Below are 12,884 nucleotides of genomic sequence, written 5' to 3' on the forward strand. Positions count from 1 at the left end.
TAGAAATTATATCTAATGTATTATATTTATGATTAGCTCCAAATATAGATGTTGTAATTATGTGAATATATGTAATGTTCATTGAAATAAATGATTAGGAATAAATGAATAATAGTGCCTGTGATGAATATCGTCCTTCCGTTGCATGTTAGTAGTATGTTAGCAATGGTAACTTTGATCAACATTCAAACAGACCTGAGACCTGCATCATACGGTCTTTCCAAAGTGGCATAAAACCTCACTCACTCACTCAGTAAGAGATAGCTGCAAGAAAGATGCAAGAATAATATCTGGGAGAAATTAAACACCCTCAAGCATTAACATTTCTTGCGAACAATTCTGTGACAAATGAATTCTAAAGATATACAACCAGTACTGTTTCCTCACCAACAATACCCAGTGGTCGAAGCAGCAGGCTGAAAACTAGCCGCTGGACACAATATTACTAAATACAACAGTAGACACATATATGGCCATATGCGTTTATTTGTCAACATTCCGTATCCCATTCATGAAAAGGATGGGGAATATTCATCAACGAATGCGAAACGTGACGATACCGCACCTATAACAAACATGAGACCCAAACACAAGTCACAAATACAAGGGCTGAACGTATGTCATGGCCTATCTGTAGACTACACTAATTAAAAAAAATAACAACCTTGTATTTGCAAGTAGTGTAAAGAGTATCATTTTGCACATGTAAACAGACAACTCATAAATGAAACAACACAAACTGAATCACATGAACACTACAGTAACACCACCACATTACATTACAGACAGTACCCGCGGTACATGGTGCGCTGACAATGGACAATAAGTGTACGTTAAGTGAACGGACAAAGGAATACGGACATTGGACAGCAGGACAGGACAGCTTTAAAGCATTTCTTTTCACATTCCTAAATCATCATTTAACATGGCTGTTTCTAAATATGATGTTTCCTTATTTTGAATTGATGATGTATAAGGTAGCTTGTATCATACACATAATTGTGATATGATGTAGCTGCGAAAACTCGGCAAACTGGTGACGAACTTGCCATGATAACACACATTTACCCAGTTATAAAGTAAACTTTAGCATGAACTGTGGCAGAAATACATACTGACAACTTTCACAATAGCATCTTTCGATGTTCAGAAAAGATGGTATGAATGAAAGTTGCCGCATGCACAAACCCGTGGTTCCTCTTGCATTTGTGACCATTTCTTGTTACAGTGATAATTGTATGGTATCAACGTCCTGCATGCATCATACTGTTACAGGTACAGTGATAACGTTCACGCAATAATTTCTACGCAGTGAAATGTATTTGACACAGTGGTTAACTAGGGTGCTGACCACACAGAGATAACTTCAACAACAGCAGCTTCCCACACCCAAAAGAAAGGTGGTATTGATAAAGTTATCGTACACGTGAACACTTCGTTCGTTGTTCTTATGCCAGTAAGGATGAAACTTTATAAGAAATAGACAACAAATATTGCGGGTAATTTCAATATCTAATAGACTACATCATCGATACGTCATTTAATCATCAATATTACTCGTGTTTATAGCATAATAGAGGCACTTAGCCTTCACATATTTGGGATAGCCCCGACTTGGGCTTGATGACGTTTCCATGGAAACGTTGATTGATGAAGTAAACAGGAAGTGAAGACAGCCATGTTAAGCCTTCTGAGAGCAAGTTCCATGTTGGTTGGTTGGTTGGTTGGTTGGGAGGTAGGGAGTTTATGCAGTTGGTCTTTCCGGAAGTGTGAAGTCAGTGGTACTACTGCGCCTGTCTGTTCTGTTGCTGTCATCAGAGACGTTGGCGGTTACGCCGTCGGTAGTTGCAGCAGTTGAGGATAGTTCAGTGGTTGTATCGACTGCAACAAAGAAAGGTAAATTATGCTCAAAAAAACTTTGAAACAAGAATAGTTTTGCTTATCTTTCACATGGAAGTCCAACAACTACAACAACAACAATAACCTGAGCATAAGTATCAGGGAATAGGATTTGGGGATTTATGACCACTGGATTGGCAGAGAGCCTTCTGAACTGAACAATGATAATTGATGACTCTGGTTATGGTTACTGAAACATAATACATGTATATTCAATATGACCAGATTGTTACCGGTACACGATGGATCATGATCGTCGCACCAAACACACTCATTTCGGGCAGGATTGTTCTTCTTGTCTTCCGGGCACATAGTGCAATCGGGCTTGAAACCCGTGTCTGAAACGTAGCCGTCGTCACATGGTTCTCGTGGGGCTGTAGTAGTTGGTGGCATCGGTGTTGTCCACGTTTTATCTGCAACGAAACATGTTTTTAAAGTATTTTCTCTTGTTACGACCTAGCACTACGATCCTAACCTCCCACAGTTTGACACTGTTATGACCGTAGCGGTTGCTTTGTGCAAGTAGGTTCTGGCTGATACAGACGGGGACATTCATGAACTTCACGTGCTGTTGTGCATTGGACCATCACGTAACGAAGATGTTTTGGATGTTCAGTAATTGTTTAACGCCACAATCTATCAGCAACATCAATGCTATGTGGCGGCAGTGAATAATATTCCTAGATGAACCAGATCGACATTGTGAGCAACGATGCACATTGGCAGAATACAATAATTCATAATGTAATCATCAAAATATATATCTCATTTTGAATAAAATCACTTTACCGCGACTCTATTTAAACATTTACAAGGATGTATACTTCATCGCCTGGTACCTGTAACGATGTGTCACTGCCTCCGTGGTGTAGTGGTTACAGCGTCCACCCTTTGAGCAGAAGGTCGCGGGTTCGATCCCCGGCCGCGTCATGCCAAAATACCTTAAAATATGGTACTTGATGGCCCTGCCTGGCGCTTGGCATTATTGGGTACAGCAAGGACTGGTCGGCTGGCGTCAGTATAATGTGTCTGAGTGGGGTATTCATGCTTTACTGTGGCGTGGTATCTCAGTGATACTATAAAACCAGATGAAGTCTGAAATATTCTTTAGTACGACGTTAAATCCAATTCCACCTCACCTGTAAGGATGTAAACTTTGGCATTTGGGCCAAGTTTGCTGCACATTATTGTCGAAATGAATGCGTAAGAGTCCGCATAGACTGCCCAACGTTATAGAGAGTGGTGATACACATTCTTCATAGATGTCATAGAGAGTGTGTTAAATAGAACGACATGAAGAGCAACATTCTGTTGATGGAAACAGTCAGTGCTGATGCTTGAATACTGTGCTAAGAGGTCAACATTTCATGGAAGCATGATTATACACAAACTTGACCTGACACACCACATACGAGCCATCGTTCCAAAATGCTCACCAAGTTTGATCTGACACACCACATACGAGCCATCGTTCAAAAATGCTTACCAAGCTTGATCTGACACACCACATACGAGCCATCGTTCCAAAATGCTCACCAACACAGTCCAACCTTGATGTCGACCCCTTGTACCACGTTGTGAAACCTCGTTTGCAAAGTCTACATTTCTTCCGACCTCTGTTTTCCTGGAAGAAGCCATACCCACACGGGGAACACGTGCCATCGGGGCCTTTCCTTCCATTTCGGGAGTTTGTTCCAGGCGGACACAGTGTGGGGTCAGCTGTTGTCGTGGTTGGGATCTGTGTTGTAGTGACTGGAAGAAGAACACTATTTGTGTACTCTTATTTTAGAGGGGCGGTGGGGTAGCCTAGTGGTTAAAGCGTTGGCTCGTCATGCCATAGACCCGGGTTCGAATCCCCACATGGGTACAATGTGTGAAGCCCATTTCTGGTGTCCACCGCCGTGATGTTGCTGGAATATTGCTAAAAGCGGCGTAAACCCAAACTCAGTCAGTCAGTCAGTCTTATTTAAGAACGAGTATAAATTGCTCTTCATCTTGCAAGCACTGTATGTGACAAAATGCGTTTACTGTTAACATTAGGCAGGTATAGTCGAGAATGTTCAGTCGATTACTTCACGTACAACTATCGCCTTTTAATGTACTTATTTATTGAGACCCGTGAAGGTCCGGGTTAGAATTAACCTCAAGTAACCCATGCTTGTAAGAGGCGACTAACGGGATCGGGTGGTCAGGCTCGCTGGCTTGGTTGACACATGTCATCGGTTCCGAATTGCGCAGATCGATGCTCATGCTGTTGATCACTGGATTGTCTGGTCCAGACTCAATTATTTACAGACCGCCACCATATAGCTGGAATTTTGCTGAGTGCGGCGTAAAACTGAACTCACATACTCTCTATTTATTGACCACATCATATATATCAGGAAGACTGACTACCAGTTGTGCAACTTCCATTTTTGGGGGGAAGCCGAGGTTGCTGAATGGGTTAGATTTCTGACTTTGTGTGCTGTCGATTTGGTGACTGGCTTTGGAGAGTGTGGGTTCGAATCCCGGATGGAATTCAAAAGTACTAGTATTTGTACTTTACTGATAAAGTGTGACACTAAATATAACATGTGTTACATCTGACCACTTTATAAAGTCACAGGAAGACTAACAACATTGCAGAAAGTATCGGGAAACATGGCTGAAGTTGCTGATAACACCTTCTGATATTAGTTCCAAATATTGTATATCTTTGGTGCCACGAAACTGTGACAATGTCATGATGATTCCACGGAAAGCGGAAATTTGGTTGCTTAATCATGTCTAGCCAGGATGTATTGGTTGGTAGGTTGGCTGGTTGGACAGACAGATATACATCTGAGAACATTTTGGTTAATTAACATGTGTTAATTACCATGCGGGCCAGTGATCAATAAAACTGAAGATTTATAAAGTGGCAAACGTGCTCAGTCTATAGTTATACAATACCTGTGACATTTGTGGTAGTAACATTCAAGTGCCTCTCCACACCCGGCCCTTTCACAGTGACAGCCCACACGTACATCGTGTACTCAGTTAGGGGTTCCAGGCCTCTAATTGTTATGGTATGGATGTCACTGCTGGTGTCGTTCAGATACGCCCGTGTGTCTTTCCTCTCCGATGCTGAAGTAAATATACTACTACTTTGAATGGCATTAAAAAATGGTGCACAATAAAGGGCAAATTTGATGAAAATATCAACATGTTTCAGGCAATGAACACAACGTTTAGGAGTACATATATGCTTCTTGTACGCCAGGAAGCAGTATGTACGCGTCTGTGTCTATCCACACATTGATTTAGTACAGTTAATACAGTTGTTTCGACAAAATATATAATCTTCCCTTGCTAAATCTATCTATCCTACGTCAAGAAAGTACCAATATCGCTTACACGTAATTACATATTACGCCATACTTACGGTTGTGAGAATTTATGTATGGTATGGTATGGTATGGTATGGTATGGTATGTGAGTTATGGTTACCTTTGCGCTAAGATTGCTTGTACAGCGGCACCCTGGACTGCTTTGTGCATCCTCATTTATTGAAATTATGTATGACGTTCTAGTGTAGTGTAGTCTAGTGTAGTGAAGTCTAGTCATACGTATGTATGTATGTAGGTTGGTATGTAGGTAGCATCAATCTACTTAATACATATGTTGCAGGTGCAGTGTTGTGTTTGCGCACTTTTTACATAACAACATGACAGTTATTCCCAATTTTAAGGTATTTTGCAATTCGTAGTTGTCATTTGGAGACAAACGCGCTATAGGTATAGTCTAGAAACAGGATTAAGAAGGAGGGGAAGTGTTTTGTAGGCTTACCAACCTTTATGGAATGCACTGCCGTATCCAATGAGAGTGTCACGGGGATGGGATGGCCGACTCCACTTCAGTGTGACGAATGTTGATCCGGTGTCTGTTATTTTCAGTCTAAAAACATGCGACGACTGATCTGAAATGATGTACAACTGACAAATGAGACAAGTGGAAAACGATTATTCATTTCAACATATTGTGCTCATTTCTTTATTCAACATTGTATAAATAACTACTTCATTTTGGATTTTGATATAACACTATTTCATATTGAAAGGGGCCACGTTGGAGACCCTGACGCACCAGGAACCTGCAGATAGTTTAGGATCATATGTGTCTGCATGATGTACGTGCACGTAGGTTTGACCAAGGAAGTAAACGAAGGACCTGATGTATTTAGCATTCCCCACACGCCTGACAACCCATAATGTAACGCGATGATGTGTCTATGTTGCATTCTCTCACTCATTCACTCACTCACTCACTCACTCACTCACTCGTGATTCCGAAAATATTGGTAGCTGGCTGCTGATTCTCATAAAAAATGTGGCTATATACAAAGGAGCAATTGGTCTACACTACTAATACTGAGTACTAATACTTTGGCACACGTTTCCACCTTCAAACGCTATAACATGGGAAAATAATATAGTTATAATCGTCCTTGGTATGCTCATTTTCGCATTCCCAAGAATAGCGTTATACGCCTTCCAGTTTCTGGATATAAAGGATACAAGAGAATATAGTGTCTCCTGTCGAATCTTTGTGTACCTGCCCTACCAACAGAACATAACTGTAAAACTGTACTCTGTACTCACTGTAACAGTCTGATTGCTGTTCACTACCAACAGAAGGAGTGACTTCCTTTTCCGCACAAGACTGGCATGTGGTGCTTCTCTGGCGTGTTTGGTACTGGCCAATGGGACATTTACTGCATGGCTCCAATCCGGTATCGGAAAAGGCTCCTTTAGGACACGGAGCTATTTTCGGGAGAAAAAAAGTTCCCTTTAAGATCCTCATCGTAAATAACGTACACTAAAATACGGTTCAAACAAACTCAAAGGGGCTATAACTTTTAGTTTTTGTACGCATTTCGACTACAATGCAATGCAATACACAGCAAATGTCCGGGACGCAAAAATATAAGTTTGTAGTGTCCAACATGTTATTATCAGGGTGTCCGTTAGAAATACGATTAGTTTCATAATTCATTATGCATAGCAGCAGCAACCTGTCGTACGAGACGACTAACAAGAAGGTCAGTTTCGCTGTCTCGTTTGCTGCATGTCATCGTATCCCAATCGTACATCAAAACACATATTGCAAGTCATTGGATAGTCTGGTCCAGATTCAGTTATGCGCAGACGGCCATATCGAATATTGTGTGACGTTTGAGAAAAAAAAGCAGCAAACAAACAAATAAACACACACACGAATGAACGCACGCACACACACACAGAGGCAGGCAGACACACATACCCAGACAGGCAGACACACACACACACACACACACGCACATGCACACACACCGTTACATTCTGTCCAATACTCCATTTCTTCTTAAAAGACATGCAAGGTAATATGTGAAATATCTGTTAAACTAAGTTCGGCCTAACTACAGCAGGGCTCCAGATAATTTTTCAACATCAGGAGTACGTACTCCTTATTTTTTAAATATAAGAGTACTGGAAAAACTTTTAGAGTACTGATTTGAATTTAATGGAGTATGTGATCTTGTGTTTCGTTTCATATATGCACCACAACATTGCTACTCTTGTGTAAACAGGTAAAAAACAATAAAACAATACTTTTTTCAGATAAATACGTCTGTAAATGATTCTAAGACCATACACCACTGCTGTGGTGCGTATCTGCTACTGTTTCTAAATTATTTCCTACCGTTTCGTGCATATTTTTTATCCGTACATATGCCGATACGGCCCTTATCTGGAGCCCTGCTACAGTCTCGATGGTAGGGAGATAGGAAACTTTAAAAAACGGACTACTGAGGAGAGATTAGTGCAGAAATGAGCAATGTGGTTTTTTTTTGTAAGTCCAAGTTGAGTTATTTGGAACAGACCTTGGCGTTATGCAAATTAGTGTGCGATGATATTGTATTACAAAGGACACTTTTTAAATGCCCATTTTGAAATTAGACTTAGCTTCATTGGAAACCATAGCTGACGTACAAAATAATATTTTTACTTGAGAAACTCTTAAGGATGTAGCTACCATGTAACAGACATGGGGGGTCGTCTCAAAAGCAAAACCAGGACGGGTGTCGCACACGCTGATTGGGGTCGGGCTTGGGGATAGAGATATCAGCTAAGATAAGATCATCCATCCTTTAGGGTAATTAAACTGGGGAGGTAACAATCTACAAAAAATATCCAGTCCTGTCGATCTTCGGGTGGCCATGCTACCTATATATTTTGAGACATTTAATACGATGGCTGATTTAAGCCTTTCTATTGGTATCATACTGTTTTACATATCTCAACAAAAAATTCATGAAAAAAACGACACGTTAGATGTTAATCAATATTTGAGACATATTCAACACACAGGAAAACGCATAGAATATCCTTGAGATGACCCGTTGTGCCTGTAGGCAGCACGTGCATTCCATGATCGGTGTGTCGACGGTCCTTCATCATACCTGGCCGGGCGACCTAATTGTCATCTATAGTCTGATCTGTTGTTATTAGCAGCTATTCGGTTTTTTTCTAAGTTTTGCTCCATTTTACGAGTAAACATGCTTTTCTGGATATCCTTTTACGCATCACACTGAACGCCCAGTTAGGCCGATGTGGGTTATTTCGACATATGCTATTTGCAATTGTATAAATTTTAGGGATACAGAGTAACAGCCAAAAAACAGTTTTTTTTCTATTTCCGACAGTACTTTAGTTTAAACCATAGTAGCCAAGGTGTGAGGCTTCAGAATGTAGAGTTGCGTCCATCAGAGGTATGAGGGTTCAATGGTTTGATGGATCGAGTACAGATTTGACATCATGATCAATGTAGTCTAAGCAAGGTTTTTCATGTACTGTGATATTACCATCGCATATTCGTACATTCGACGGGGCGGTGGGGAAGCCAAGTGGTGAAAGCGTTCATTATTCACGCCGAAGACCCGGGTTTGATTCCCCACATGGGTACAGTGTGTGAAGCCCATCTTTCCTTCCATCTTTCCTTCCTTAATTACTTGCGGGTTAGAATATAGATTTTCAGTAACCCATGCTTATAAGAGGCGACTAACGGGATCGGGTGGTCAGGCTCGCTTTCTTGGTTGACACATGCCATCGGTTCCCAATTGCACAGATTGATGCTCATGATGTTGATCACTGGATTGTCTGGTCCAGACTTGATTATTTACAGACAGCCGCCATATAGCTGGAATCTTGCTGAATGCTGCGTAAAACTAAACTAACTCACTCACTCCTTAGTTAGTATTTCTAATGCTATTTTGAAGACAGCATAATATTGGGGTGGAATATGCCTGGCACGTTCGTACGTGAAGATTATGATGACAGATGACAATTTCTTACTAATTTCGTATACATTGATATGTACATTGAAAGTTATGAACAAAAGGTTATTTTGTTGGGGCAGTTGAATATCCTTTCATCAATATTTCAACATGCACATGTACACAGTCTCTGGAATCAGATTTGGGCTGGGCCGGGCTGGGCTGGGCTGGGCGAATGAGGGAATTCTTACCTCTACAGTCTTCCCTGCTTCTTCCAAGGGTTATTGTGAAAGTACCAGCAGGACACCGCCTACATTTTAGATTACCGGTGTCATCTTGGTATGTTCCCGGGCCACACTTGCGACACCCGGTCTGTCCGTCATATTCAAAGCCTACCCCACATGCAGCTGAAAGAGGTTAGACACAGTAACAAAGGCAGATCCAAAACAAAGTTGGTCAGTAGTCAGAAACTAGGATAAGAACTTGTTTATAATACAATATATTTATTTCTTCTCACGTTATGTGCATGCAAAGTGACATGTACTGAACCTTAGGAAAATCCGCGTGGGCGAGAAATGGACTGATGGACTCTTGGAGAGACTTGACAAATGTCAATATCAATATCGAGGACCAAAAAGTTTATGACTGCTCTGCACTCCAGTTTATCCATTTCTGCCGTTTCATTAGGGGGTACATGTGATTAGATGTTACATGACCGGAAACTACCGACATGTGCATGTCAGTATTAAGTTTATGTGAATAATATAAACCATTCTTTAATATCATACAGTTATTTTAATCATGCACATATCAGAAGTATTTTAGGCTCAATACGTACATCGTCATTTAGTCTTACCACAGGCTCTGGACGTTTTGTCCGGCGCGTATTGAGGGTCACAGCTGGCTATAATGGGGTACCTCTTGAACACAACTCTGCTCTTCCTGCCAATAATGTTGACAGTCTTCAGCTTGTGTCTAAGCCAGCTGTAAAGGCTCCGTCCAACCGTCTTCATCGCCATCTCTGTTGTCTCACTGTCATCTGTATCAAGGATTCCCTTCTGCACTTCCATTTTCACTACCATGAACTTGGTACCACGACGATTTGCATTGCATGCAGCCCTTATGTTATGAACTGTACACATAGAGCAATATGAATAGAACCTTTCTAAACTCATTAGCTCTTCAAATGTATCGGTAACATTTTGTACGTCCTCGTCTGTGCACCTGGATGACCAATAATAACCGAGAGATGTCTCAAGAATGGAGGCCTCTCTTTTCCCTGAAATGACACAATGTTAAAAGAATATATTGCTGTTGGTTCTGGAGCACTTTGATGGGTTCGGGTCGAAAAGCAACGTACGCCCTTTATACTTGATTATCAAGGGCCTTACATATGTGTTTCATGATGATAAATACTAGTATCCTGCACTTATTCGTCAGCACAGCTTCGTTTTCGCCCAAATTCGTACGACGCTAGAGTTAGCCTTTCATTGTAACCAAAAGGCTAATTGGAGATGGTGCCGTGATTTGGAAACAAGAAGTGGGTTGGGTTTCAATCCCCTTTTAGCAATATTGCAGCAATATCACGGCTGGGAACACCAGCAATGGGCTCTACAGATTGTACCCCTGTGGGGAATAGTACCCAGGCGAACGCTTTAACCACTAGGCTATCCCATCGCCTCTGGCCGTTTGAAATAATAAATAAAGCACATATAAGTCTTTGATAATCGGTACGGTACGGTACGGTATGGTGGTGGTGGTGTTGGGGTTTAATGAAACCTCCGCCATTTTTATTCAAGTTAATTATTCTCTTGGGTCAGAGAAAAATCGCATAATCTAGATGAAGGTGAGAAACGACAGTTGGCGTGATTTAATTATTATGCCAAATATGCACTAGATGTCGGATACCCCAAACACTTATACGACTTTCCAGTTTTTCTGAAGTTGGAAATGGGAACAAATTACGGTTTGACATGGCGCCATGAAAACTTAATCAGTAAACATTCAGTTTTAGAATTTGGTATCAGATGTACCTGTTGTAACTGAACCACACGAAGTCATCCGTCTTGATGCATGCATGCATGTCTCACAAATGTGAGACTATACGTTCAAATACAGTGAGAGCTGTGGGGCAGCCTAGTGGTTAAGAGGTCGCTCGTCACCACAGGTTAGATTCCCTACATGGTACGATTTGTGAAGTCATTTTATGATATAGCTGTACTATCGCTGAAAGTTGTGTGAAACCAACTAAACTATGACAACCTAAACACGTGGTTCAATGTGCGATCATGATACGCCTTTAAGCCAAAGCATGCATACTGTTACAAGGTAAAATGCATCCCTAAGCCATTAGAAAATTACATCAGATTCCTTATTAAGATTTGCGGTTATTCTTATGAGTGATTAAGGTCAGGAAAGCAATGGAGACAGAATGCCGCGAGTTACAGAGAAATAGATTTTGCCGCAGGTTTCGAGAGGTAAGACGGAACACAGTCGTCATGAGATTCAAAACTGATTAAGCTCACACTAAAACAATCGACAAGACAGTTGAAAAGGTGGGAGTGAACGATGCATGCTGACCGATATTTCCCAATCACGACACGAGATCAAGGTCAATACAGTTGTTAACGAATTAAAACCATGTATGGGAGCATGTGATCAAGATCAGGCCATTGAACCGTTAACCATTTAAAAAAGATAACTTTAACACGGGTATAGTAGTGCGCGCTTTTCAACTGACGGAAATCAACCCATGTCACTCAGTTCCCAATATGGGATGAGTCAAACCTATCTTGTGTTGAAGTCAGTAAGTAAGATGGACTGAGGCAAAATAAACCAATGCGAGTACAGAACTTCGTGTTGCGTTTATCTTTCAATATATGTGGGCCAGTACATGAGTGTAATGTGGTTAGTTTGGAGTCACGGTCGTCCGACCCCTCACTCCTTTACTTACCATCCCTCAGGGCCCATTTGAGTGTAGAGTCCGACCTTACATCCAAGGACAATGAGGAACGGCCATATTAGCAGGTGACTGTAGTAGGGACAACTGACGCCCGAACGTTACAACAATACGCTTTGAGAACTAACTGTTACATGCATTTTACCTGCATTATGTCAATTTTAAACTTATTACATTATAAATGAACAAATTACATAGCCCTACATTATGACATCATCAAGGTTATTCCACGTGAAAAAATATACATGACGACCTTAGTATTATGCAAGGTGACGTGGAACCAGAATTTGCATTCTCTAACTCCTTTCACCATATTTGGTAGCAATTCATGTTATGTTGGTACATGTATAAGTGAAGCGGTTGGCTGAAATTTCCACGCTGTGAATATACATTGACAAGAACATGGAAATTGTCCCTATAAGGGCATACTATGAAATAGCATACTCACGGACACATCCATGGATACTTTCATCTGGCCATTTGCCTTCAGAAGGAGTGCAAACAAGCGATGAAGTCTTGGTATTCCTGGCACGTATATAACCCGGATTGCACTTCATATTGCACATCTTGCCACCAGAGAATGCCTGGCACTCTAGCTTTGAATTAGGAGGATTCGCTGGGTCGATACATGGCTTCTCTGGAATACATAAGCATCAATGATTAATTGCTTCGTGTTGAATACCATAAGCAGCAATATTCCCGAGGGACGGAAACTTATGTAAGTCTATGTTAAGAACCGGGAGTTATAGT

General features: G+C 41.1%; 1 protein-coding gene across 2 annotated transcripts in view; it reads right to left on the reverse strand.

The window, feature by feature from the left end:
• Positions 1-468: 468 nt before the first annotated feature.
• The window catches only part of LOC124266378, a 39,404-nt gene continuing 26,988 nt past the window's right edge, over positions 469-12,884 (reverse strand). For both annotated transcript variants that reach the window (XM_046701187.1, XM_046701188.1), the window contains 9 exons: positions 12,583-12,771; positions 10,032-10,454; positions 9,427-9,582; positions 6,522-6,683; positions 5,714-5,839; positions 4,834-5,007; positions 3,436-3,651; positions 2,133-2,312; positions 469-1,881 (listed from right to left, as the gene is read on the reverse strand). In XM_046701187.1, the coding sequence (XP_046557143.1) occupies positions 1,745-1,881; positions 2,133-2,312; positions 3,436-3,651; positions 4,834-5,007; positions 5,714-5,839; positions 6,522-6,683; positions 9,427-9,582; positions 10,032-10,454; positions 12,583-12,771 (1,763 nt within the window). In that variant the 3' untranslated portion in view covers positions 469-1,744. The remainder of the gene's footprint in view (positions 1,882-2,132; positions 2,313-3,435; positions 3,652-4,833; positions 5,008-5,713; positions 5,840-6,521; positions 6,684-9,426; positions 9,583-10,031; positions 10,455-12,582; positions 12,772-12,884) is intronic.

Source organism: Haliotis rubra, unplaced genomic scaffold (genome assembly GCF_003918875.1).
Source record: "Haliotis rubra isolate DU_JTF1 unplaced genomic scaffold, ASM391887v1 Scf1250, whole genome shotgun sequence".
NCBI classification, from domain to species: domain Eukaryota; kingdom Metazoa; phylum Mollusca; class Gastropoda; order Lepetellida; family Haliotidae; genus Haliotis; species Haliotis rubra.